This window comes from Pleurodeles waltl, chromosome 7 (genome assembly GCF_031143425.1).
Source record: "Pleurodeles waltl isolate 20211129_DDA chromosome 7, aPleWal1.hap1.20221129, whole genome shotgun sequence".
In the NCBI taxonomy this organism is placed as follows: Eukaryota; Metazoa; Chordata; class Amphibia; order Caudata; family Salamandridae; genus Pleurodeles; species Pleurodeles waltl.
The window spans coordinates 1,303,870,206-1,303,895,072 of NC_090446.1; the positions used below are offsets into that span (position 1 = coordinate 1,303,870,206).

Here is a 24,867-nt window from a genome sequence, read left to right on the forward strand (position 1 = left end):
AGCAATTAGTTCGCCTAGTTGCAGCAATGGTGGAGGGAAGGTTGAGAAGAAAGACAGCAAAGGCTGCCACCAGGTTGGTCCTAGATTCCTGCAAAAAGGGTCCCCTGCTACGGCATTTCCTTTTATGACGGGTGCATTTGCTCACTTTAACTATTTCCCTTGTTGCCTTTCTAAACTAAACTTTAAAAGATGATTTTTTTTTTTTAATTTTAATATTTCAGTAAGGCGTTGTGCTGAATTCTATAGGGCGGCACACAACTTTTGAAATTAATAATGTTCTGCCAGAGAAGGACATCGAAAGTCTGACGGAAACCAGAGCTATTGATTTCTCGGATTTTGTTCGTGAAGGCTCCTGTTTATCCCCTAATATGAAAAATATAGGTCGCTTTCCCCCCACCAAATAGGAGAAACTGGAAATAGATATAAACTCATAAACACGAAATTTTCAGAGCCCTCCAATTTATGAAGCAAATCTTCTGTTAGTGCCAGACTCTTACCAGTTAGTAAAGTGGAGAAGGAGGGGATCGGAAGAAGGGTTGGCTTCTCCATGCACCCCATTGTTTTTTTTCTTTTTTTAATAAACATATGTATTTATATGTATTGCGTGGTGGAATTCATCATTATTATTTGTAAATGTGTATATTTTTTAACGCGTCCTAAATGCCTGCCCCTCAATATGCTGCAGGCTGGACCTTACTTTCTTTTAACAATAACTCTGCTCACTCCTCCAAAATGTCTAACTTCCTGTCCTGAGCGAGGAAAATGCCCCCATCGCTCCCTTTTGCGATTTAACTATCCCTCGTTCCACTCTTGCCTGTCTCGGACGTCGGCTGCAACACCATTGCTGACGTCATGTATAAGCGGCGTAAAGTGCCGCACGAGGCAGCTGGGCCGTTCTGAAGAAACAAAAAAAATGTACCTATGCTTATGAAAAACTAGAGAAAAGAAAATTATACAGTATATTTGCCTCCATTCCCTTGCCACAGGGGAGGTCAATGGGGCAGGGGGGAGCAAAGAGTTTTCGGGAAAGGGTGTGGATTGGGGATGGAAAGGAAAAGAAAAAAAAAGCAGAGAAAAAACGGCCTCTTATCAGGTGAAAAAATAAATTCATCGACCATTCAGGCCGAGCTCAAACGGTGACTTCATTTTTGCTCCCAGTGCGCAGGTGCTGGCTAGGATGGTGCCCAGGGATGAACTGCAGCTGCTCAATGGTGTTTTGCCGCTTGGCAGCAAAAGCTTGTCGCCTGTTGGCCGTGTGGTTTCCCATGTCCCAGTTGCTCTTGGGTGAACTTGAGGTCGGGTGAGAATTCATCTTGATCATGTGGTGGCGGTCGAGCACAGGGGTGCTGGCGCAGACATTGGTATGGGAAAGTGCCTTCTGGTGGCCCAGCCGCAGGTCGTGGAAGGCCGGGGCCCCGCCTCGGTGGTGCATTCGCTCAGGGGACAAGAGGTGCTCCTGCGAGTGGATAGCCTCGCGGGACAGCAGATGCTCATGGGAGATGACACGGTCACGGGGGATGGTGTACTCGTAGTGAACAGGGTGATAGTTGTCTGAAAGGATGTGCTCTTGTGACATTACCCGCCTAGGGGTCTGGCTTTTTTCCGAGTAGCCATCGCGATCATAGTTCATTTTCATGACGTGCAAGGGCAACGTCCCACGAGTGAGCTCGGCCAAGTGTCTCCTCTTCACATAGAAGTCATCCATGTCTTTCTCAGCTTCAGAGCAGGAATAGATAAAGAGCAAAGATTAAGACTCACTATTCACAACCATTTCAAAATATAACAATTAACAAGGATTTTCCTTACATCCATACATTTGTTTTCTAGCTTCGATGTAGTTACCAGAAGCAACAAGACTTATATGTGACATTAAAGCATAAACCGGAGAAGAGCTGGGTTCTAAGCTCAGAAACCCAGTAATGTCTACTGCACTTCCAAGTCTCTGCTTGTTTTTCTAGATTCTGCTACAATAATGTTTTTAAATGTGATGAACTGCCTCTGGGTAGTTCCCCTAGAACAAAAATGTAAAATGGGAGAAGTAAATACAGTGAATAGCTAACAACTTTTATTCAGAAATCTACGCATGCCAAACGGATTTTTCAGGGCTAGTGCAGGTCTCTCTTTGGCAAATGCTGATGGCCATCTCCTTGCTTGACACCATAGAACTTAACTTCAATCTTTTCCTGATCCGCCCTAACAGTGCAATATTTCACACAATATTAACCAAATAAGGCTACAAGAAAGGCCTGTTTTCATGTGCAGGTCAGTTTAAAGCCCAATCCTTTTCTATAAGGGATTGGCCATACCATGGGTCCAGTGACTGGTGTATTTCCCAAAGACTTTTTTAATAACCATACTTATGGTGGCTGTTCCGTTGACAGAGGAATATATTGTTATCTTGTTATCTTTAGTCTAGAGTATTCAAGCCCGATCGTAACTCAGAGAACTACAGAACGTGCAAAAAAGAGGTTTCCCATATGGCTGATTTCCTCTCCTTACTTTGTCAAATCAGTGATCTCCAAATCTAGACTATGTCTAATATTCAGGAGTCTATCCACTTCTATAACTAGTTACAAAATTGCCCCTCCCACCTTTCCTTCCTGGTTTGTTGCGCCTTAAAACTTCTGGGGTTTCCGTTTGTGTCCTGTCACAAAGTTAATAAATAAAATGAAAATGCATCACGTTCTAGAACTTGAGGTAGGTCTGAATGAAAACTTCTTAATACAGGCTATGCCCTTCTAGTTTCCTTACAGTACCATCAATTACACACAGTGTTATATCAAAAGGATGGTAGCCTGACTGAACAACTGTTTAGACAGGAAATGCCAGTGCAGTTTGAACTGAGAAGGGAATTGGAGGGAGCAGGATTGTTGGAATTTCCCCATTTCTGAGGATAAAAGGAGTTTTATGTGTCACAAAGTGTTGAAAAGATCTTAGTAGGAAACTCTCGAGAACAGCCAGTGTATTCAACACCAGATAGTCCTTTCAGTACTTAATCTGTGCCGGTGGTTTCCGGTGCTCAGCACCAGCACATAATTGTTAACACCAGCACTTATGGCAGCCTGCCACACGGTGGCGCTTTTTGTCTAATTTAGAGATGCGCACAACAACAGTTTATTAATTCAACATAGATTAAAAATAACTAATACTTGCCACTCCAGCCATTCTTAGAGCTTTGGAGGTCTGAAATAGATTAAACCTTCATGACTGTAGCAGTGCAAAGGTTATTAGTTATGCTGGTATTGTCATTGGCAGAGCTGGCAGGGGTAGTGGGTCGTGAAGGCTACAGTATACTCTTGACAAGGGCCCTGGCTCTTATATTTTTACAAATTAAGCACTGAGTCCTTTAGGCTGTCACATCTAAATCACACAAACGGACCCATAAATACTGTGGACTTTTCCCTTCCACCTCTGCAATATCTCTGGGCTGTGTGGCAGTCGAGTTGTATTCTATAAGCCCAGCCAAATACCCGATAGATGTGACTTTATCAATGCTCTGCTGACACCTTTCTTGAGGTAAACAGCGATGCATGTCCCCTAAGCGATTTTTCTGCATATTCAGCCACACCTGGGGTCAATTAATTACAGTGCTTGCCTTTTCATCGCTCACTCTCATCCTTACAATGCCTCTTTCTCTTACTCATAAAAGCTATTCTTATTTATAATGGCTCCATTTGTTTTTGTTAATGTAATGTTTTTATAAATTAATGCCATTGAAGAGTGCTTATTAGCCTAGTTTTTAAAAAATCACAAAAATAAAATTGGTAAACTCCTCACCTTTGCATTTCAAGTTTAAGCCTGCCTGGGCTCTTCCAGTCTTTGGAAAAATGACTATATTTATTTAAGCAAGAATGACTCCGCACCGTTTTAAGTTCTGTTAGCTCTTTCTACGAGATATTGAGAAGATGAATGTAAAGTTGTGGAGGTGGGCATCAAAGTTCTTTGAGGACAGACCATTCACAGAGATTAATGATGAAGCATTGACCGTAGCATTCACAAGGATCTAAAAGACAACCACTGCCAGAGATTGCACCCACATTCATCAGGGACTGAATGGGGTAAAAGCTGACCTTAAAACCTGCGGCCACTGACCAATTATCACTCTGGGATATTGAGCTTAGCAATGCTAAGCCGTAGGTACTATAAATTACATATGTACGCAATATTAATTCCCGATACAAGTTAAACAGTCTTCCATTCGAAAAATCTGCGCCTGATGCTTGCAATCATTCAACCTAAAATATTCTACTGGGAATAATTTTGTAAAGAACATAAAATATATTCCCCTTCATTCACAAGGAAGTGATATGTATATGGAAAAACACTTACCAAGTCTCTTGAGTGAGGAGTATCTGCTGAGATCAGACTTCATGGCAGTTTCATAAGAGGGCGGCAAATGCGAGAGGTTGTGGAACGAGCGAGAGAAGGACATGGTGTTGTACTTGGTGGATGAATTTGGAAGCTGGGCATTGTTCATTCGACAGTCTAGACAGGAAGAAGCCGCAAAGAAGAGAGGTGTAGAGTAGCTGCATGAGAACAGACCTACGTGCGCAGTCACATGAAAATTAGTTTGAGCAAAAAGGGGATTAGGGACAGGTTGGGTGGAATTGCAGGAGAGTCTTGAGATGTAAAGGTATGTGTGAAAGAAAAAAAGAAAACAGTCCATAGGAAAATGATGAATACTGGATAAAAAAGAAGTGAAGGGAAAAACAGGAAAGTGTGACAGAGAAATGGAGTTGGAACTGGAAATGACAGAGGAAGGAGAAAAAAGAAAAGTAATTATAGATTGAAAGGGCATAGAAAAGAGGAGAACAAAACATAGAGATTATCTGAATAGAAGATGGTATGGCGAAGAGAGTATAGAACTGAAGAGGATAAAGATGGGCATGCAGCAGAAGAAGCCAAAAACAGTGTGTGGGAAGAAATCCAAAGTATGAAGCAAAGTGACTCAAAATGATGTGGTTACAGAACAATTGGAGGCCAGAAAATGTTGATGGCGTATGATGGAAGAAAAAGAGAAAGAGAGGATTGATTAGGATGGAGCAACAAAAGGAGTTTCGACCATGATGATGACTGAATGCCAGAGAAGGATAAGGAATAAGAGTGTAAGAAAGATGGGAACTAAAGAAGAGAAATGTGATCTGAGAAAGTAGAGATAGGGAAGGTCAAACAAGTAAAGATGTATTGTAGAAGTTTTAAAAGATTACGTTTGAGAGATTTCCAGTTATTACAAGGAGTGGAAAAGTTGATAATGAGGATTAAAAAGGAAACGAAGTAGTGAACAATATATAGAGAAATAACAAACAATGAAGTGTCTAAAAGGCAGTCTAAGAGAAAGCAATATGGAAATCGGAAACCTGAGTGTCTATTTTGAATTGAAATACCATTAGGTTTCCACAGGAAACGGATTCAAAGTCTGGACTACGAGAGTCTTCAGGAATGCATTAGCAGATGGGGCCCCTTCCACTCTCTTTACATCTGGCATGGTATTCTCGGCCAAGGTGCTAACTCCCTTGTTCAACTATTGCTTGGCCGCCAAAAACATCCCAGATTTGCGGAGAGGGCCTATCATTCACATAATCTTCAAGGGGGATTCAAAATCCAACCCCGCCATTAAGTCTCATTGCCCTAATTGACAATGATGCTAAAGTGTATGTGAGTTTGTTAATTGACCACGTTAGCGCATGGGCAGAGGAGTGTCAGATCATTCCAAGGAATCAATGTGGCTTCAGAGGCAAATGCGGTACCACCTCAAATCTAATGGCACTGGCCCTCAAATCTGACAAAGCAAATAGGAATAATCAGGTGCTTCAATCTTGCTTTGTGGACTTCAAAGCCACTTTTGACAGCATACCAAGAAGCTTTCTTTGGTGTAAACTGTGGGGCCAGGGTTCGCCATGTACTTTGCTGAGAGCAATCAAACAACTACATACAAACACCTGGGTCCGGGTTAAATTAGAAGATGGCTCATGCATTTCAAGAAAGATACCCACAAAGTTTGGACTGAAGCAAGGCTGCACTTTGCGTCTTAGTGACCACAGAGACTGCTTACTGTCTGGTCTCCTACGGATACAATTGCATATTGCACACTGCTCTTAAATGTCCAGCCTGCATAGATTTGCTGTGAACGGTTTGGGTCTAATTATGTCTCCGGCACATTTTGCATAAAGCACTTTAGTGCGTAAAGATGATGCCTATCGTTTGGTTCTGTGTGGTCATAACTGCGTATTTCACGCTATTTTTAATGTTCAAATTCCTCTTCCATATTTGGCTCCGGGCGCTGCTTAGTGTTTCTACAACATGTTTTTGTTTAAAATTACTTTTTCACTGTCACTTTTTCATTGCACTGACTGGTCCTGCATTGGGTTGGTTCGGGAGCAAGACAATCATGGAATATGTGCCGACTGAGGATCTAACGGCCCCATGACGAGGACTGGCCTGGTGTATTTTGCACAAAGTGCTAATTCGTTTGGGACAAAGGTTTGTTTTCGTTTTAGGTGGTCTTGACCAAAAAATGCACTTTGTTCTTTTAACTTTTATAAATGGCATACTTAAATCATTTATTGCTTGAATTTAGAATTGACTTTTTTTAAATGTGTTTTTGATCCTGTATGTTGTACATTCCGAATTGTTTTGTTTTTGTAAAGGTTTTAAATAACTGTACAATAAAATAGATTGGCCGAAAATTGACTGACTGTATTAGCAGACACGCACAGGTGCTCACGCACCTAACACGGAGGGTATTGCAGAACAGGTCTGGGGTGCACTGGCAGTGCAAACGGCTTGGAGGTGTCACAGTTGACGTCATTCAAGATGGGCGAGCATTGACATTTGACAAGGATCAAAGATGTGCAACCCCAGTGCTGGGATCTCAGAGGGAGCCCTCATCATCCAATGCTTTACTGCAAGAGCTGGGGCAGATATACAGTCATTGGTAGTCGAGGGGAGAGGGAGGGGTTGACAGAAGAGAGCTGCACATCAACACTGAAGTAAATCAGCAGAGGTCAGGGAGGATGGGCGCAATGAGTCAGGTTTATCCTTGCGTGAAAATATCATTATGAATTTTATTGGAGTCATTACTTACCGAGTGTGGCCGAGTGCTTGGGACTGTTGACTGTAAGATGAATAAAATTATGATGCATGTTATCTGAAAAAGAAAAAGGCATTCTGTCAGGGTCAGTTTTTCAGTGAGCTGCAGAGAAGCTGTTGGTCTTTTTCATTTATCCCAACATAGATTTTCGATCTCAGCGGACACAATGACATTATTTTCCAGTCCACTGGGGTAAGGCACGGCTCCCCCTGATGTATTCTGTAAAAAGAACCTTTATTGGTGGCGTTTACGCTTTGTTACAAAACAACAGTTGATACAGTTGTCAGATTTTGACCAACCATGCTGAACCACTGCGCTACTCAGGCAAGCTGACAGTAAAGGAAATGCCTGTGTTCTATTCCATTATGTATTCATTCACATTTCTAAATAAATGAAGATTCGTCCTTGCTGGTAAGGAAGTTCAGTGACACCGTTGCATATATGTCTTATCTGTAGGTCATAGGTTCAAAACCTGGCAAAGCTAACTCTACATTGCATCCTTCCCCAGCCAACACAAGGAACACCCCTGAGGCCTTTTTATGACATAATTCTGAAGAAGCTAGTAAAAGGAGTTACCAGCCCCATCCGAATTATAAATGTTGAGGGAACACAAGAGCTCCATCGTTTTTCACCCAGAGATTTCACCTAAAGCAAGCAGCAAAGCCTCTAGGTGAATATCAGTGGTTACATGGGGATACTTTACTTTGCATGTTTTACTAAGTGGTTTTTGCCACGCTAGTCTCTGCATCGCGTAGCAGTGCAGTACAACGTTACATTAAATTAAATATTTGACTTCAAGTTTTACAAAATGTAGACACTTGTTTTTGTTGCAGCACATAAAAATAAACATTTTAAAGTTCTGCAACACTATGTGACATTTAAAAAAAACCTTAACTACCCCTAAATTCCACACACCCTTTAGCCATCAAAAAAACCCTTTCCACCCCCAAACACCACCCATCCCTAAATCCTAAAACAATCCCATCCCTAAACACCACCCATCCCTGAAACCTAAAAACCCATCACCATCCCTAAAACCACCATCCCTCAACCCTAAAAAGCCCTCTCCACCCTAACATCACTCAACGCTCAACTCTAAAACTCCTCTCCCTCCTTAAACATCACCATCGCTGAACCGTAAAAAGCCCTCACCACCACTAGCTTAAACATCACTCATCGCTGGACTCTAAGACTCCTCTCCATCCTTAAATGCTACATTTCTGAACCATAAAATACCCTCATTACCACTCAACCACATCCATTCATGAACCCTAAAAACCTTTCTCCTCCCCTAAACACCACCCACCTCTGAACACTAACCGCCCCACCCAAAAAACCACCCACCCCCACTACCCATCCTGGAACCCTAAAACCCCTTCTCCAGCCCTAAACTACACCCATCTCACTACCAAAACCATTGTATATTTACTTCTATACGAAGTAACAACTCCCTTTGTAGAAACATGCTATGTAATTTCTTGATATAATATTTATAACAATGTAAAAACACTGAGGTAACTGTACCTTGAATTGAAAATAATGTTAGATTAATATACCAGCTATGTGAAATACTGGGGACAGCATGTAGTAATAGCTACAGTAAGCCTAATTCATGCATGTTACTCCCCAAAAATGTGTAATCCCTGTTATACCCCCTCCCAAAATTACCCAAAGACCCCCTCCCCCAAATGATAATTCTATGAGAGGCAAGCAACAGGAATTGTTATGGGCCAGTGATGATGAGGGCCTTAGTTGGTTAACAGCACTTCTCATTAAAATTTCAGGAGGCAATTCATTTTGTGGTATGTGCAACATAAATATTTAATTTAATAATATTCTAATGCCCAGGAGAGGAATGAAAATGTTGCCTAATGAGCTAACAGGATCAGTCTATTTAAAAGCATGTACCCTGCTGTGCCAGCCTGCTTCCTTGTCTTCATGTCTGATCGGAACTCCTGACACACTGACAGGCAGAGCGGATCCAGGCAGAGCCGATCCAGGCAGAGCGGATCCAGGCATCGTTGCAGCCGTCTTTACATGCAGACAGTGTTTCCAATGGGATGAAAAAGATGGGAGGGTTTCTAAGAAGGGTATGGCCAAAGAAGCATAGCTAGGAATCCTTTCCATCTGGAGTGGACTCTGCAGTCAAGGGTGTGGCTAATAATGTGAACTAAAATCCTGTGCTTCACAAAAGCATGCCATCTGATCAGTATTTAGGCACCTCGCTGTACATTTTCTGTTCCTGCCTTCAGGCATATCACATATCAATTAACATATGCAAAACAATAAGCTAGAAATATTGACTTTGACAATGCCTGTTAGCAGTATCAGATACATGAGTAAAACAATGATTTTGGTGGGAATAATTAGAATTAAAAACGTTTCAATTCTGAAAATATGAGACAGTGAACTGAACCCTACTTAAGTACATGGGAGCGGTGGTTTTCAGAGGGTCTCAACCACTCCTGCTCTCACTTCCACCCCACTTTTCCCTGCTGTCTCTCACTCTGTTAGTCACTTACCAGCTTTTAACTCTCCACATCTTTCTGAAATTCTCCCTCTGCATATAACATAGGCTCACCTCCTTCCTCTTCATCTCTGTCTTCTGACTCTGTCCTTCATCAAATGAAATCAAATAGGATTTATAAAGCGTGGCTAGTCGCCCGCAAGGGAATCCAGGCGCTTGCAGGTCTCAGCGGCTGTCAAACAGCCAGGTCTTGAGTGCCCTACAAATTCTGGAAGTGAGGTTATATTCCAGAGATGCGTGTGGAGGCTGTTCCAGGTTTTTGCTGTTGTGTGGGAGAAGGATCTTCCTCCACTTCTGCTTAGGTGGATGTGGGGGCAAGTGATAGGGAGGCGGAGGATAGTCTTCTCAATGGTTGGGCGGATTCAGAGGGTCGTTAATGTAGGTGGCTTCTTGGTTGTGTATCGCTTTGTGTATGTAGGTAAGAAGCTTGAATTGGCATCTCTTCTGCACTAGGAGCCAGTGGAGTTGCCTGAAGAGTGGTGTGATGTGGGATCGTCAGGATAGGTCAAGGATGAATCTGGCTGCGGCATTCTGTGTGGTCTGAAGTCTTTGTAGGAGGTGCGTGGCAATTCCTACATAGAGGGTGTTGCTGTAGCTCAATCCGCTGGCGATGAGGGCCTGTGTCATATATATATGCGCTAAACAGCGTGGGGCTGAGGGAAGATCCTTGGGGGACACTACAGGTGATATCTTTTGGATCGGAGGTGAAAGGTCTGTAGAATCTCTGGGCTCTTGCAAGGAGGAAAGAGATGATCCATTTGAGTGCTTCCCCTTTGATAGTGATGCGGTGGAGTCTTATGATCAGTGTGTGATGGGATACTGTGTCGAAGGCTGCAGAGAGGTCAAAGAGAATCAAGGCTGATGTTTCTCTTCGTTCGAGGAGGGTTTGGATGTCATCAGTGGCTGCGATCAGGGTGGTCTTGGTGATGTGACTGCTGCGGAATTTGGATTAGAAGCGTTGAACAGCTGGTTCTGCTCCAGATATGTCATGAGTTGCTTGTTGATGATTTTGTTCCAGTACCTTTGCTGGGAATGGGGGCAGGGAGACTGGCCAGTAGTTTTTGGGTACGCTGGGTCTGTGGAGGGCTTTTTGAGTAGTCATTTGTCTTCAGTGTGTTTACCAAGCATCATGAAATGTTGTGGTAGTAATGGAAGTGTTGAGTAGAGTGGTGCATTCCTGACCGATTCTTTAGTTTCTGATATTGAAGACGTGGTGTGGGCAAGGATCTGTCAGGGATCCCAAGTGGATGGATTTCATGGTGGAGGTGGTGTCCTGGGTGGAGAGGATGTTCCATGTAGTCAGTCTGTGGTTGGTGTTGGTTGTGGTGGTGACGTCTCTGTCGATTAAGTCCGTAGGTGTAGTTTGGGGTTTGAAGTTTCTGCATATGGTTGCAATCTTGTTGTGAAAGAAGTTGGCGATGTTGCTGCAGAGCTCCTGTGAGGGTCTGATATTGTTTTCACTAGCAGCTGGGTTGGGAAATTTCTTAACAATGTTAAAAAGTTCCTTGGTGCTGTTGCAGCGGGTTTCAACGTGTGTGGCTAGTGCTGCCTTCTTTGTTGCTCTCAGTAGGCGTGGTAGAGGTTGAGTGAGGTCTTGAAAGCTGCCCTGTCGGCGGTGTTTTTGCTGGGGTGCTACTTCCTCTCCAGCCATTTGATGACTCATTTAGCTGTTCTGAGTTCGGGGTGTACCAGATGGCCTTTTTGGAGGGTTTTCTCTGGTGCTACTCTCGATGGGTGTGACGCTGTTAGCACAACTGGCGATCCAGGCTTTGAAGTTCTTTACTTCCTGTTCCAGGTCGGACGCAGGGTTGGAGGTGTTGAGGGCATCAGTCCAGTTGGTCTCAGAAATTTTACTTCACACCCAGTGTAGCTGTGCTGGTCGTCTTGGGGGATGCGGCACCACTAAACACATTTTTTCTACTTTGGTGTACCATTATTTCAAGAGCTGTGTTTACCTCCTTCATACTATTTCACATACAGTGGTAATTACAATTGGCACATACGCAACCAACACTCTGCAGACTCTGTTGAGAGGCCAAGGATTAGATGCCTTTGTGACCCACTAACATGCGCTGGGAGAAACTCACACTGCCTTCAACTTAAACCCCAGAACTCTCAATTGTGCCCCATCATAAACACCCATCAGCAAATTGAACCGACCCAGACACCAAGAAGCAACTCAGGTTACAGTCTACACCATAGAGGTCACAAGATTTGCAGGTTGTATGGAAAAATGCAACAGAAACACAACATCTGGTAAAAAGCAAATATTCTTAGTGAACGCAATTTGAAGTAAATATGTAAAATGTAAATATGGACTGTAATGCTGACAGGGCACTTTAAAGGTACTAAAATGTAAGGTGACTGGGGAAGAATGGGGTTAATAAACAGGGGCGTATCGTCCATAAGGGCAGCAGAGGAGTGTTGCCCACCCCCCCCCACCCCCCCACCAGCAGCAATCGCTGCAAATAATTTCACAAGGAAGGGATAATAAACTGTGTTTATTATTATCCCTTCCTTGTGAAAGGGGCGGAGCACTGGGGGTCACGAGCAGAGGGGCGTGCACTCCCCTCAGAGCGCATGTATGTTTGGCCAGCCGTTTTCGGTTGTCCAAACACACATGTGCACAGGGCTCTCCCAGCCAATCCTGGTGTTGCATCAGGATTTGCCGCAGGGCAGGCTGGGAGCCTGTGCCTGCGTGCAGCAAAGGAGTGGCGCACGGCACGCGAGTGGAGGTAAGTTTTTATTAATTGCATTATTATTTTTTTATGTTATTAATTCTCAGCCCCCCACCAAGGCGCCGCCCTGCCCCCAGCAGTCCCCACAAGCCGTGCCTGGTAATAAAAGCCAAAGTTGAGAACTGACTATGAAATTTGTAAACTTTATAGAAAGCACTTAGACACATCATTCGTGCAAGGTCCACTGGAGTATAGCGATAGTGCAATCCTTTGTGTAAATTTCATGCAGACCTAAGGCACATAAAGGTGCTTCTGTCTGCTGAATTCTCTTTATACTGGAGCTGGTCTCTGTTCTGTTCAATCATTCACCGCATTCAGTAGACCCTCACTTGGAGGGCCTCAGCTAAACAGATTCCATTCCCTTTCTTTGTCCAGCTGAAAACCCTGATTTGGGGTTGGTCAAACCATCCTTAAAGGGGGTCACAGTGCTCACCATTTCTCCAGGTTGATAGAACACCTGGGTGAAATTTGCATAACTGCTGACATGCCGAAAAAAACTTTGCTTTGGCATTTTGCACAATTTTGTAGCAAAAAGTGCTTCCTTTGGCATTTTGCACTATTTTTTAGCTTGATGTGCATCCATTTTTGCTGCAAGGGAGCATTTTGTGCTAGAAAATACATTGTGAAATTTTGCATGATGCGAGCAGCAGTTCGTGTTTAATTTCGTTCTCCTTCTTCCTCTGCTTGTGTGATAGGATTTCTGAACAAAGTAATTATCAATTGCACAGTATTGCATAATAGCGTAATCTATGGCATTTTGCATGACAATCGTAATATGAAATGCCAGAATTACACCGGCATAACTGAAATTTTTGGTGTACAAAGTGTGAGTTGCCATCAGGTTCGGTCACACTTCATATTTGCTTGTGCCAGAAGCAATCGTCCCTGAAATACGGTGTGTGTTAGGATACGTTGGCGATCATTTTATTTTACCAGGTTATAGTAAATTATTCCTTGGAGCATTTTTTGGGATCTGGGCACATTATACCATTTCTATCTAGCAGCCTTTCTCTAATTTTATTTGCTCTCAAATCAAAACAACTATGGATTCCCCTTCAAAATCTGTTGCACTTCCTACATAGGTCATCATCACAAAAGCCCTAATACCTGAGTGACAGGCTTTGCACCTACTGCAGCTTCTGCTCTTCCCATAGTATTGTATCTGGAGATTACACTGACCGAAAAATACATGTAAGACTCAAAGCAGGACTTTTGTACCTGTGCTCCAGGGCTTCGGAATCCTATTCTTGCTGTTCTACATAACTTCCTCCTATGCTGCGGAAGTTCTGTGATTATCTGACTCAGTGTTTTCTTGCTTCATTTCCTTGATTAGTATAACATTTAAGATAGGAAGCATCTCACAGGAGTCTGACATTGTGCCTGTATTGTTCGATTCGACTGCCTTTACTTCTCCACCTTTACTTCATTATATGTTTACTTCTCTCACTTATCCATAAAATTGTAGTACCTTTCAGTTTGTCAACTTTACTTCTTTCCACCTTCAGTTCACCCCCAATCCGTGACACTAACCCTGGCCATATTTATAAAGATTTCCTTAGCCTTATTTTGCATCTAGATTACACGAATACTGACTTTTACCTTTACCAAATTGCAATTATAACTATACAATGTAAGTTACCCTATTCTAACACTACCCGTAACTCTAGCCCTACATTAAATTAACATTGATTAGTTTGCTATAATTAATACAAACTCTAAGCAAACCCTGATTGTTATCTACTTAGATATACTTACATAAAATAACCCTAGTAAATTCCAAACACTAACCCTCAATAATGAAATCAAAATACTAAAAAAGGTAATACAAGAAACCCTAGTAAAATCCAGACGCTAACCCTAGTCTCATCAATAATGAAATTTAAATACTAAAAAAAGGTAATTCAAGTAACATTAACGCATATTGTATTACATTCCCATTTCACTAAAGAAGACTTAAATTAAATTTATGATAAATCTTATTCTAAAGCTAAAGTTAGTATTATTAAATACATATTTTTGATATTTTGAATTTAATTGTATCCAATTGTGTTTGTACTAACCGGTATACTAACCCTTCAATAATTTAAATTAAAATATTTTTCAGTTAATCACAGTCTTGTTAACCATAACCAAAAATAAAAAGTATACTAATATAAAGTATTTACTAATAACTCAGTAGCTTCAGGGAAGTAAATATGAGATACTGACAGTAGTAAATGGTTCTACAGCAGTACACTGCTTGCCTGGTGGTGAGTTACAGATACCCTCAATAATATTCATATTTTAATAGCAGCTCAGCTCACAAATACACAAAGGAGCTTACATTAATTAGTTGACCAATGAGATGCTAGTTCACTTTTAGTCTTTATTAACCAGAAAACCATGTGATTTTTCACTTTCATAAGCTCAACAACAGCCGCCATACACTGCCTCCTTCCTGAAACCCTGCAAGGTCCTGCTTGCCCTCTACATTAACTCTGCTAAGACCTTAGCCAACTCTCCATCCTCAACAAGTGGCACTACTCTAGCAGCCTCTCGGTGACTTATATTATTGCACTGTGCTCACTCCAGAGAAGGTGCTTAGGTTTACCATCCGTACCCCATTCACTCTCGCACTATCCAATGCTCGGTTTATCCAGACGCAAGGCAGTCATCTCCCAGTGCATGAGCAGTCTTTCGATCTGCCTGTGCCACCATCCCTTCACCTTTCGAAACCCTGTTAAACAAATTTATTTTGACGGTCTCTCCCCTTAATTCCTTAACACTGCCTCCTAGTCCAGAAATCCCCTCCCATTTAGCTAGTACTCTAATTTCAAACCCACTAACTGTGTACACGTATCCTACCGTTTGTACTCGTTCTCCGTGAAGTGCTATAGAAACAATATAAGTAAATAGATGAGAAATGCAGCATCCCCTGGCCACATCCAGGATGTGCGAAGCAGCACGGACACTCTTTTCCCCCGCCAGCGCCCAGCTTCTAATAATGTCTCACTTGAAGGAATGATGTGTTTGTATTTTTTCAGAATGCGGTCCTTAGATTAGTGCTCAGCTGGACACTCAAACAGCCCATCAACTGAAGAGAAGGGACAGTCTGCATGGGACTTTAAAACAAAAGTCAACAAAGCTAGAAATCTCCGAGAGCGGTTTATTTTCTCATGATCTATTTGTAGGTAAGGTATGCAGGTCAGTGTATGATTGCGCGAATAATGACCACGTCTACAGCAGACGATACAAGCAGGTGTTTTTAAGGACTGAAATAGGCCTTCATTATCAGTGGCCCGGTAAATCTGGATGTTCCTCACCTCCGGAGCTACCAATACTGGGGGTACTGGTAACTCTAGGGTGGGGGAAATTGGTTCCATTGCAAGTTGGACCCTGATGGTCCACTAACAAATGATGAGTTACTGTGGGATCTATAATTCTAGGATCGATTCTCCTAGAAACTCCTCATTTCCAGCAGAGCTTCATACGGAGACTTCAAGTCCGTTCCAGTAGCCAAAATCCCCAGGTGAAAATCTCACGCTTTCCCATTCTCAAATGCTGGCTGGCATGTATGACATGGAATTCCACACCAGGTGCCTTTAGCCATTAAGGTGTCTTAAAATTCAACGTTTGTGACAGGGAGGTAAGCAAACCACCATGGCATACATATTTTCCTATCAATTTCGTTGGGGTCATTCTTTGTACAAAAAATGCATATCTACTCGCTACTGACTAGCGAAGGCCGGCTGTAAGTGAACTGTTAGGTTGGTTCTTAGACCCACCTAGACCTCCTCGCCTCAATTGTTGGGTTCCCGAAGAAAATCGTCTCCATTTCTATCAATGGATGCTACAAACCAAAGCCAATGGCGTAATTTCACCAAACCATAGTCGTAGAGAAAGCGAGGTCCCAGGCCCTTTGGCTCAGATAAACATCAAACGAACTGGATTCACACAAGAACCCAAAATAATGTATACGGTAATGCAGATTGTGAGTAATATACGGGCTAATTAAAATAATAAATTGTCAGCTAGCTGACATTGAATACTTCCAATACATGGCGGCTTTCGGCCTGCAGTTGCAGGCGGCCGCCACAGGGTGTCACTAATGCTTCGCACAAGCAGAGAGCGAACAGACTCGCTGATGGTTCACCAACTCCTTGCATCCAGTGGCTTGCTGTCAAGTTCACCCGTTTTATGTGGGTTGATATGGCCTCAGCCACAGTTCACTTCACCAGGGCCAGCTCCCTTCAGGTCTCGCGATGGCTTCTCTTGTTCGCTGCACTCCCCCGGCAGCCTGAGGTGGCACAGCACCGTGTACTGACGTGTGTACTCGACTGGCTCCTTTCGCTCTGTTGTCGAGACCTGCTGATCTCTGTCTCCTAGCCTCTCGTATCTCCGCTTCTAGTTTACCGTCCTTTCAAAGATTGCGTTTGACTTTACTGCGACTGACACCGAGGGGCTCCAAGGCACGTTCATTGAGGAGCATCGTGTCACGTTTATTGTAAAATCATTTACCGTGTCTGTCTCTTGCTTTCAAACTTTTCATATTGCCGGAGTCCCCGTAGTCTCCTGGGACATGGCACTGCAGCCCATCTCACAAGGTGTCCATTCAATCTGCGGACGCTTGGTTGCGGAAGCAAAATTATAGTAGCAAAGCAAAGCGATGTGCTGTGCTGTGGATCATACAGTTTGGTCAAGTGGGGAAGCTGGGATTTGAACTCAGGGTTCCTGGTTGTAAATTGCGCAATTCAACCACTAATGATCTCTCCCAAATCCTGTAAATTCAAGGCACCACAAAGAAAGCAGAGTGAATGAATAACTAATGACACTGGAATAACCACTAACCTTGGGTTCCGGAGAAGCATGCTGCCTGTCAAAAAGCACTTCAACACCTCATCAGGGGTACTAAGTTATATTTAAATATAATTACAATGACAATTAATTACACTGTAGAGTAACATCCTTCTCTTTTCAGTTTAGCACCAAAGATCAAAGACACAGACAGAACATGTTATGTTATATTGATGTCTACAGCAACTAATCAACCAAGAGAGTATTCCAGGCTCTTGGACAAGTGTGTAGGTTTGCGGTTCCTAAAAAGCCTGGTCTTCAATTTCTTGCATAACTTAAGAAGTGAGGAAGAGGGTCTGATGTATTGAGGCAGGTCGTTCCATGTCTTGGGTGTGATGTAGGAGAATAAGTGACCTCCAGTTTTGCTTTTCTGGATGCAGGGAATTATGCAAATGAGAGTGAGGCATAGCATAGGTGTCTGGTGGTTGGTGAAGGTGTATGCGCCTGTTCGGGTTTTCTGGTCCTGTGTTGTGCAGGGCTTTGTATGCATGTGTGAGAAGTCTGAATTTGCTGTGCTTGTGAACAGGGAGCCAGTTAAGGTTCCTGAGGCATGGTGTGTTGTACGTGCGGCACAGGAGATCAAGTATGAGTCTTGCTGCAGTAGTCTGGATGGTCTAGAGTCTGTGTAGGAGTTGTTTAGAGATTCAGGCATAGAGAGTGTTGCCTCAGTCCAGCCTACTGGTGATGAGTGCTTGTGTCCTTCTGGTGTACTAATGCAACCATTTGAAGATTTTTTGCAGCTTGCATAGGATGTGAAAGCAAGAGGTACACACTGTGTTGACATGGGCCACCTTGTTGAGCTTGCCATCTAGGATGATCCCTAGATTTCTTGCACAGTCTGTGGGTGTGGGTGTTGGTCCTAGCTCTGACGGCCACCAGGTGGAGCTACATGGGATGTCTTGATGCCAAAATCATGTCTCTCTGAAGCCATGCTGCACACTCCATGTGTCTCCTTGAAGTGCTTTAACCTAAGAAGCAAACTCTATCGGGCCCTAAAACCAATTGTTTTGGTAATTATTTATTTGTAGTTGTTGAGATGCTGAGTCTCACCTAAGATGCTTCTTTTATCTTAATGTCACTGCTGGCTCCCCTGACTTGACAAACAGAACGATTTTAGAAGAGGCTCAAAACCCAAATGACTGCCATTAAATAATAAAACGAGGGACTTTGGAGCCAGTTTGAGTTTATTCCATAGGTAACAGCTTCTCAAAGAGCATTTTGCAGTGTGCAGCATGTGTTCAGAGATATTTTCAGCCACCGTTTAATCTGCAGTTTACATTTCAAAATCTCAGGGGAAGCGGGTTAGAGGAGGCAAGGGATATTGTCCCCTGCGTCTCCCCACTCCAAAATCAGGGGGGGGGGATACACCACTCCATCCTCCACTTTTCTCACACCCATGCTTTTGATCCCAGACAGTGTTTGTCTGCCTTTTGAACAAGGTTTGCATTATATAAAAAACACATACAATGTGGGTTTAGGGCACATTATATTACATTGGTGATCAAGATGGAATTATAAGCTTTCCTCCCTCCACAGCCCTGGCCATGAAGGAGCCCATCCTAGCTGTGGCAACACCATTGCGGCTGTCCCTGTGTTGATGGGGGAGGAGTGAAGCTTTGCGAGTCACCAAAAGAGGCACAAGACATAACAGCTTTGACCTGGAATAGGCCCTTCTCCCACACGACGCCAATGATTCAGCCACTGCAGCTGTGATGCTACATCTGCAGCACTGATCCAGCCCAGGAAGAGAAAGCCCTCTGCTGCAGCACTTTTCAACCCATGTGCCCAACACTGATGCCTCTCATTCGCCCCCAGGGTGAGGCAGAATGTGAAGGCTAGAACCACTGTTGTGCCTGCTGTCCTGGCTTGGGACACATGCAGCCACTCTGGTGCTGCATAACACGAAGCTTTCCGTGCAGCTCTGACCTGCATTCCTTCTATGGTTCATCAATAAGGTCCTTATTTGGCCAATGGCTACACAGAGGGAGATTCTGGCAGTGGGACCTTGCCATGAAGGCACTACCCTTCTCGTGCTTCAAGCACACAGACTGGAGAGGGCGATAGAAACCACGGAAGTCCTCCACCGTGCATATCAGCCCACAGCTTAAACAGACAGGCACACAGGAGTTCAAGTGTCCAACACAGACCATTACAAGGAAAGATGAGTGTGTGGGGAGGTGCTGCCTCCCAAACATGATTGAGCATACCTGCTCCCACTAACTGGGATCATGAACTTTGCAAAGAGATTTGAGGAAAAGACTGAGAGGAAGCCCCACATAAACATGACTGTGCAGAAAAGCAGTACAGCATGAGCCCCAGGAACACAGTATGCCCCAGCGCTGCTGCATCACACCTGGGCCTCAGTGTAGCTACAAGTAGATGCTCCAAAGAATACAGCCCACTGTGTATACACACCCACTCACTGACCTAAAACTCCCTGAGGAGGTACAGCATGCGGCATTATACCACATCGGACTTTATGTCACCCATGAAGAGGAAGATAATCTAAGCCTGGTCCTAGGATGGCCCATCCATTATTGCAAAAACACTCAAACACCAAGAGGCCCCTTTGATCTGACTGCAAAAAAGGATGGTGCACACCCGAGCACCAAGAAAAAAGAAGAGAAAGCAGGGTTTTGATGGTCCACACACAATGAGACGATGGTCCACAATTAAGGTGAACTTGAAGACTGCTCCTGCGCAAAGATGAAAAAAGAACTTGCTATCACCGCAGATCAGGTTGGATTATACCTGAAGACTTTACCTAACCTTCGCATACCACTGGATGTAAGTTCACCCATCGGCTCACGACAGGCAAGCCACCGACAAAGAGCAATAGTGACTTGGTGAAGGACTAGTGGGAGAACAAGGACTAAGCTGCATGCTCTCGCAATACAGTCTGCACACCGTAAATACACAACCCCTACACAACCCAAACACAATCTCATGGCAACATGTCAAAGCCACCTCCTCACACAAGAGGTGGACTCGGTACTGTTGCACTGAGGATGCTGGAGTCAGAGATGGCTCATAGGAAGAATTATGAAACTCACTGACAAGGTTCTAAGTCGCTCAAAGGCTGTCTTTGGACAGTCATGCAAGCATCAACAAGGTGGACTGACTTCAGTCTTCCAGGCAGCTTGCTGCCATGCACACTTTTGGGAGATCATAATATGGCGGATAGGATATCCGTCACGTTTGTGACAGAGTATTCCATCCGCCGACATCTAACTCAGGCCCTCAATCTTTGGCTAATTGGGCAGGTGATCAAATAACTAGTGCCAAGAAGCATCTCAAACAAGGCTGTGTATTCTAGCAAATGCTCATGATCACACTCTAACTCACCGAAACTCCTACAGCAGTCTTCGCTTTCTCATCATTTAGCAAACTCAGAAAAGCAGATTTTGCATCCATTTTTATTATCTTTACGAAAGCTGCCAGGGCATGGCATCAGGACGCAAAGTAGGCCAGGTCACATTTCTATGCCATGGAGAATACATTAGAGGAGGAGGATACTTACTGCTACAAACCTTTCCATTCATTAATTTCTCCTCCTTTCTTCCCATTGCCTTGTCTCTTCTGACTTTCCAATCACAAAGGGACAGATTTATCAACACTTTGTACAACCACAAAGTCGTGTAAAATTTTGATAAAGTATTTCCTTTCCAAGGCAAAACATTTTTTGTGCTGGACAGTAGACCTTAAGGTAACACATTTATCGCCCTACGCTGCTTTGGGCTACTTTGTGTTAATGAGGTGTCTCATGAGTGGTACATGGGTTTTCCCACTCTATTATCCATGGTTTTGTAATGCAAAGTCTAATTTACTATAATTGTTAGACTGGGCTTCGCACCAAAAAACATAAAACCTCATTGAGGCAGGCGTTGCGTAGGAACATTTTTTAAATTTCTCCTAACTTTTAGGGTATCATTCCAGAAAAAAATACCTATGCTACACATCGCGTCACAGTGCCCAGATGTGTGCCTGGTCGTAGGCAGGAGAAGATATTCTGATTGCATTGCACACGTATGTGATTACCCCTGGTATTTTGATCCAACATGAATGCCATTAAATTGCCTGTGACACATAAGATTTTTAATTTTGTCCAGTATCATTATTGATGGAGGTTGATTCATTTTCTACACCTGCTCTCCCAGTTTAAAGAAATTGGCTACAAGTCATTCGGAGTCTCAGGGAACTCTTATGTAATATGCCACCTAAGGATTCACATTAGTTAAAAAGTCACCACAGAGATGTGTAATAGCTGTTTATGGGCAGTTAGACCTTATTTCATTTGATATAAAGTCACACAGCCTTTGACTCGGGCTTTGAGGTTACAAGCAGTCCCCTCCTGGCCACGTTTTAGCAGTGTATAGTTATATCTCGCCCACCTCACTAATTTCTTGTGTCTTTCCACTGCCTTCCTGTGTCATCCTGTCCTCCCTCCATACTGCCACCACAATTAAATCTATACTACCCTCTTAGCTTGCCACTGCAGGGGGTCTCCTCCTTTGCAATATACATTTTTCTGCTGCCGTTGCATTGGCAGTGGGGCAAATATACCCAATAGACCAGTTGTTCCATTGTCTGAGGGGCTGCATGTTGTAAAGGAAAAGGGACATGTGAATATCTGCCTCTGTTAAAAAAATATTTATGTACTGTCAGGCTGAGCAACACAACTGTGGCACTTTTATGTATAAGCAAATTATTCTAGTCCTGGTATTCTCACAGATGATATGAACCCTTGCGACACAAAGCAGTTTTCTGTATTGAACTGCTACAGCCAGTCCTAGAAATTAGCCAGCCATATTTGCTAGATCCAACATTTTGTCTCAATATCTCTTACAAAAGCTTGTATTTTCAATCTATTCTGAAGAATCATAGCCACCTTTTAGCCCAAAGCAGGACCGTTTGTTGGAAAGATGAGTGGAGCCTACAGGAGAGGCCAGGAGTAATAGGTATGTTGAAAGAAATAGGATTAGACACGCACACACATAGGTAGAAGTCTACTGTCAACAACTCAGCCTTAGGCGATGAAGGTGCTGGACTGGTTGATAGGGAAATCAGGCAGTGCCAGAACGGCTGGTCTGACAGGTCAGTATGTGGGCCGTTTTTTTGGCTGTTAGTGGGCCTGTTTAGATCGAGCGTGCAAGGGCTCTGACCCGTTGGATCTATTTGTGGGCTTTGAACCATACCCACCACATGCCCATCACTATCAGTCGTTCATGGGCTTGCCTTTCAAAAATCCTTTGTAATCATTGGTAAATGCTTTACGTTTGGGGCGGTTTGGTTACCACCTTGGACACCAACCCTGTTATGTTACATGGATAATTGCACGTTTACCAATACGTTTGACTGTGAGCAAACTTATTTTTCCTTTTGTGTCTTTCCTTCTGGCTAATGCTCATGGCCGCTGTGGCGCTTTGAATCGGCTTTCTTATGTCAATTGTTTTACTTTTCATTTTCAATTTAAGTTGCAAGAAATATCCAGTTAGGAATTTACAACGTTAACAGCTCTAACTTGAGCAAACACGAGACCCATTACATTGCAAATGGCTTGTTTTGTTCTGGTGAGCTGGTGTTTACTGTTGTTTTCCTTGATATTACCACAAATATTGACTGCAGCAAGCACTAATGCATCCAGTCTTTGGTGTTCCATACCATGCAAAATAAGTACACAACATGTCTTTACAAGTGTAAAACTGTCCCAGTTCGCAAAATAGGCCACTCTTTTAGCTATCTAATTCACTAATATGGACCACTTTAATTTTGTTGCCTGGGGCTATATTTTATCTTAGCCCGACCCTGCATGCAGAGCATTTGTCTGAAAGGGAAGGAAATGTGCTACAGAGTCTAAGTGCTGGCTGTAGAACGAGGGAACTGGAGTAGTAATCCCAGATTCCCCATTTGAGCACTTGTTGTCATCCTATACACATAATTTTCTTTCCCTGTGCCCCATCTCCTTCAACTGCCAAAGTTTGGAAGAAAAAGACTAAATACCAATATTAAGGGCTATGTTTTCAAACTGACTTTGTATATGTGCAACATCTTGTGAAAGTGGTATTGTCTGATTTTTCCGTGTCCTCTGAGAACGTAAGGATTTAAAGTCTGTTTCACCCAGATCCCACAACCTAAGGTTCTGATCTACTTCCTGTAGCTAGAACGGTACTTCTTAAAAGTGCTTTGCTGCTAGGGATGGAACAGCTTGTCATAGCACGAGGCTTCTCTTAAGATTTGCATAAATTCAATAAAAATTGAATTTACAATTTGAAAGTACCTGTATGGACTGCAGGAACTACCCAACATCACAAGGCAAGACAGGACTCATAAAAACGCAAATATAACAATATCAGGGTATTTGGAGAAAAAAATATATAAAAAAAACTAAAATAAATTGTTAACAGTTTTCATAAACTACAAGCGTCTCTAAAACTTAAGATGGTGCAAAACTTATATTACGGCTGCTTGCAGGAAGAACTTCCCTTCTAAAGCTCTGCACAAATGCCTACCACTTTCAAGAAAACCTATCTGTAAGGGTTGTTTGAGCACTAAAAAGACTGCTGATTTCATTGTAGCTGTGGATTTTGTGCCAACCCAATCGTGTGGTTCCCTGTGTTTGTTTCAGTCCTGGCATCATATGGTTCCTGGCAGCCCAGCTTGGAACCATCATCCTCACCCCAAGACGATGGGCTGGCACTGGAGCCTGAGTTTGAGCCGAAGCCTTTGCAGTATAGATGTGGCACAATAACATAAAAGTACTTTTTCTTTTGCAGCAAAGCCCATTGTGCTTTGTGTTTGAACTAATAATCTAAACAAGCTAATGTTAGCGATAGACTAATGAGGGGATGGGTTCCCCACAATACAATCATAGTCTACCTAGATAGATAGATAGATAGATAGATAGATAGATAGATAGATAGATAGATAGATAGATAGATAGATAGATAGACCGGCAGACAGAGGACCTGGACACTTTTTACCACTACATAATTGTTGCACTTTTGATGAAGATTATAGTACTTTATATAAAATTGCAATTCATTACTTACTTTAGATAAGTAAATAGGCATTTATGTTCAACTAATATGAACAGTGAAATGTAAATGAAGAAATATGAATCAAAGAAGAGATAACACTGGACACAAGATTAATGAAATTCATTTAAATGTCATTCTGAAAAATCAGGAGACATTTAATGGCGGATACTAATAACCAATGGGATATGAGGTTAGCATTCTAGTGGTTTAATGATAATGGGAAAAGGACTGTATTGCGACTGATGTACGGATTGGCATGGTTGAAGGCGTTTGATGAAATGCGTTGGCTACTTGTTTCTTTATAGTATTTGTCACCCCAAAAAATATAGTATTTAGCACTATGTAAGCTAAGGTTCCTCCCTCATATTTCATGGATATAACAGAGGAATATTGTTTTTATGGTGAATTGGACATTATATCCATCCATTCCCATCTGTTAACCAGCAGGAATCACAACAGCACTCCAGATATTGTAAACTCACCACTCATTTATTTACTTAACCACAACAAAATATACGAATGAATGCCATAACATGGTAAAGGTAAGTAAACTATTATATTCAGCATAAGGCTGAAACATACTAGGCGGGCTGCACACCAATCCATGTCACAACAACTGCAAGAATTAAACAAATACATTTA

General features: G+C 42.8%; 1 protein-coding gene across 1 annotated transcript in view; it reads right to left on the reverse strand.

Annotated features, from left to right (window-relative positions):
* Positions 1-211: 211 nt before the first annotated feature.
* SHISA7 (shisa family member 7) overlaps positions 212-24,867 on the reverse strand; it is a 271,469-nt gene continuing 246,813 nt past the window's right edge. The window contains exons 5-7 of the mRNA XM_069200618.1: positions 7,085-7,147; positions 4,330-4,485; positions 212-1,716 (exon numbers count right to left, since the gene is read on the reverse strand). Of these exons, the coding sequence (XP_069056719.1) occupies positions 1,130-1,716; positions 4,330-4,485; positions 7,085-7,147 (806 nt within the window). The 3' untranslated portion in view covers positions 212-1,129. The remainder of the gene's footprint in view (positions 1,717-4,329; positions 4,486-7,084; positions 7,148-24,867) is intronic.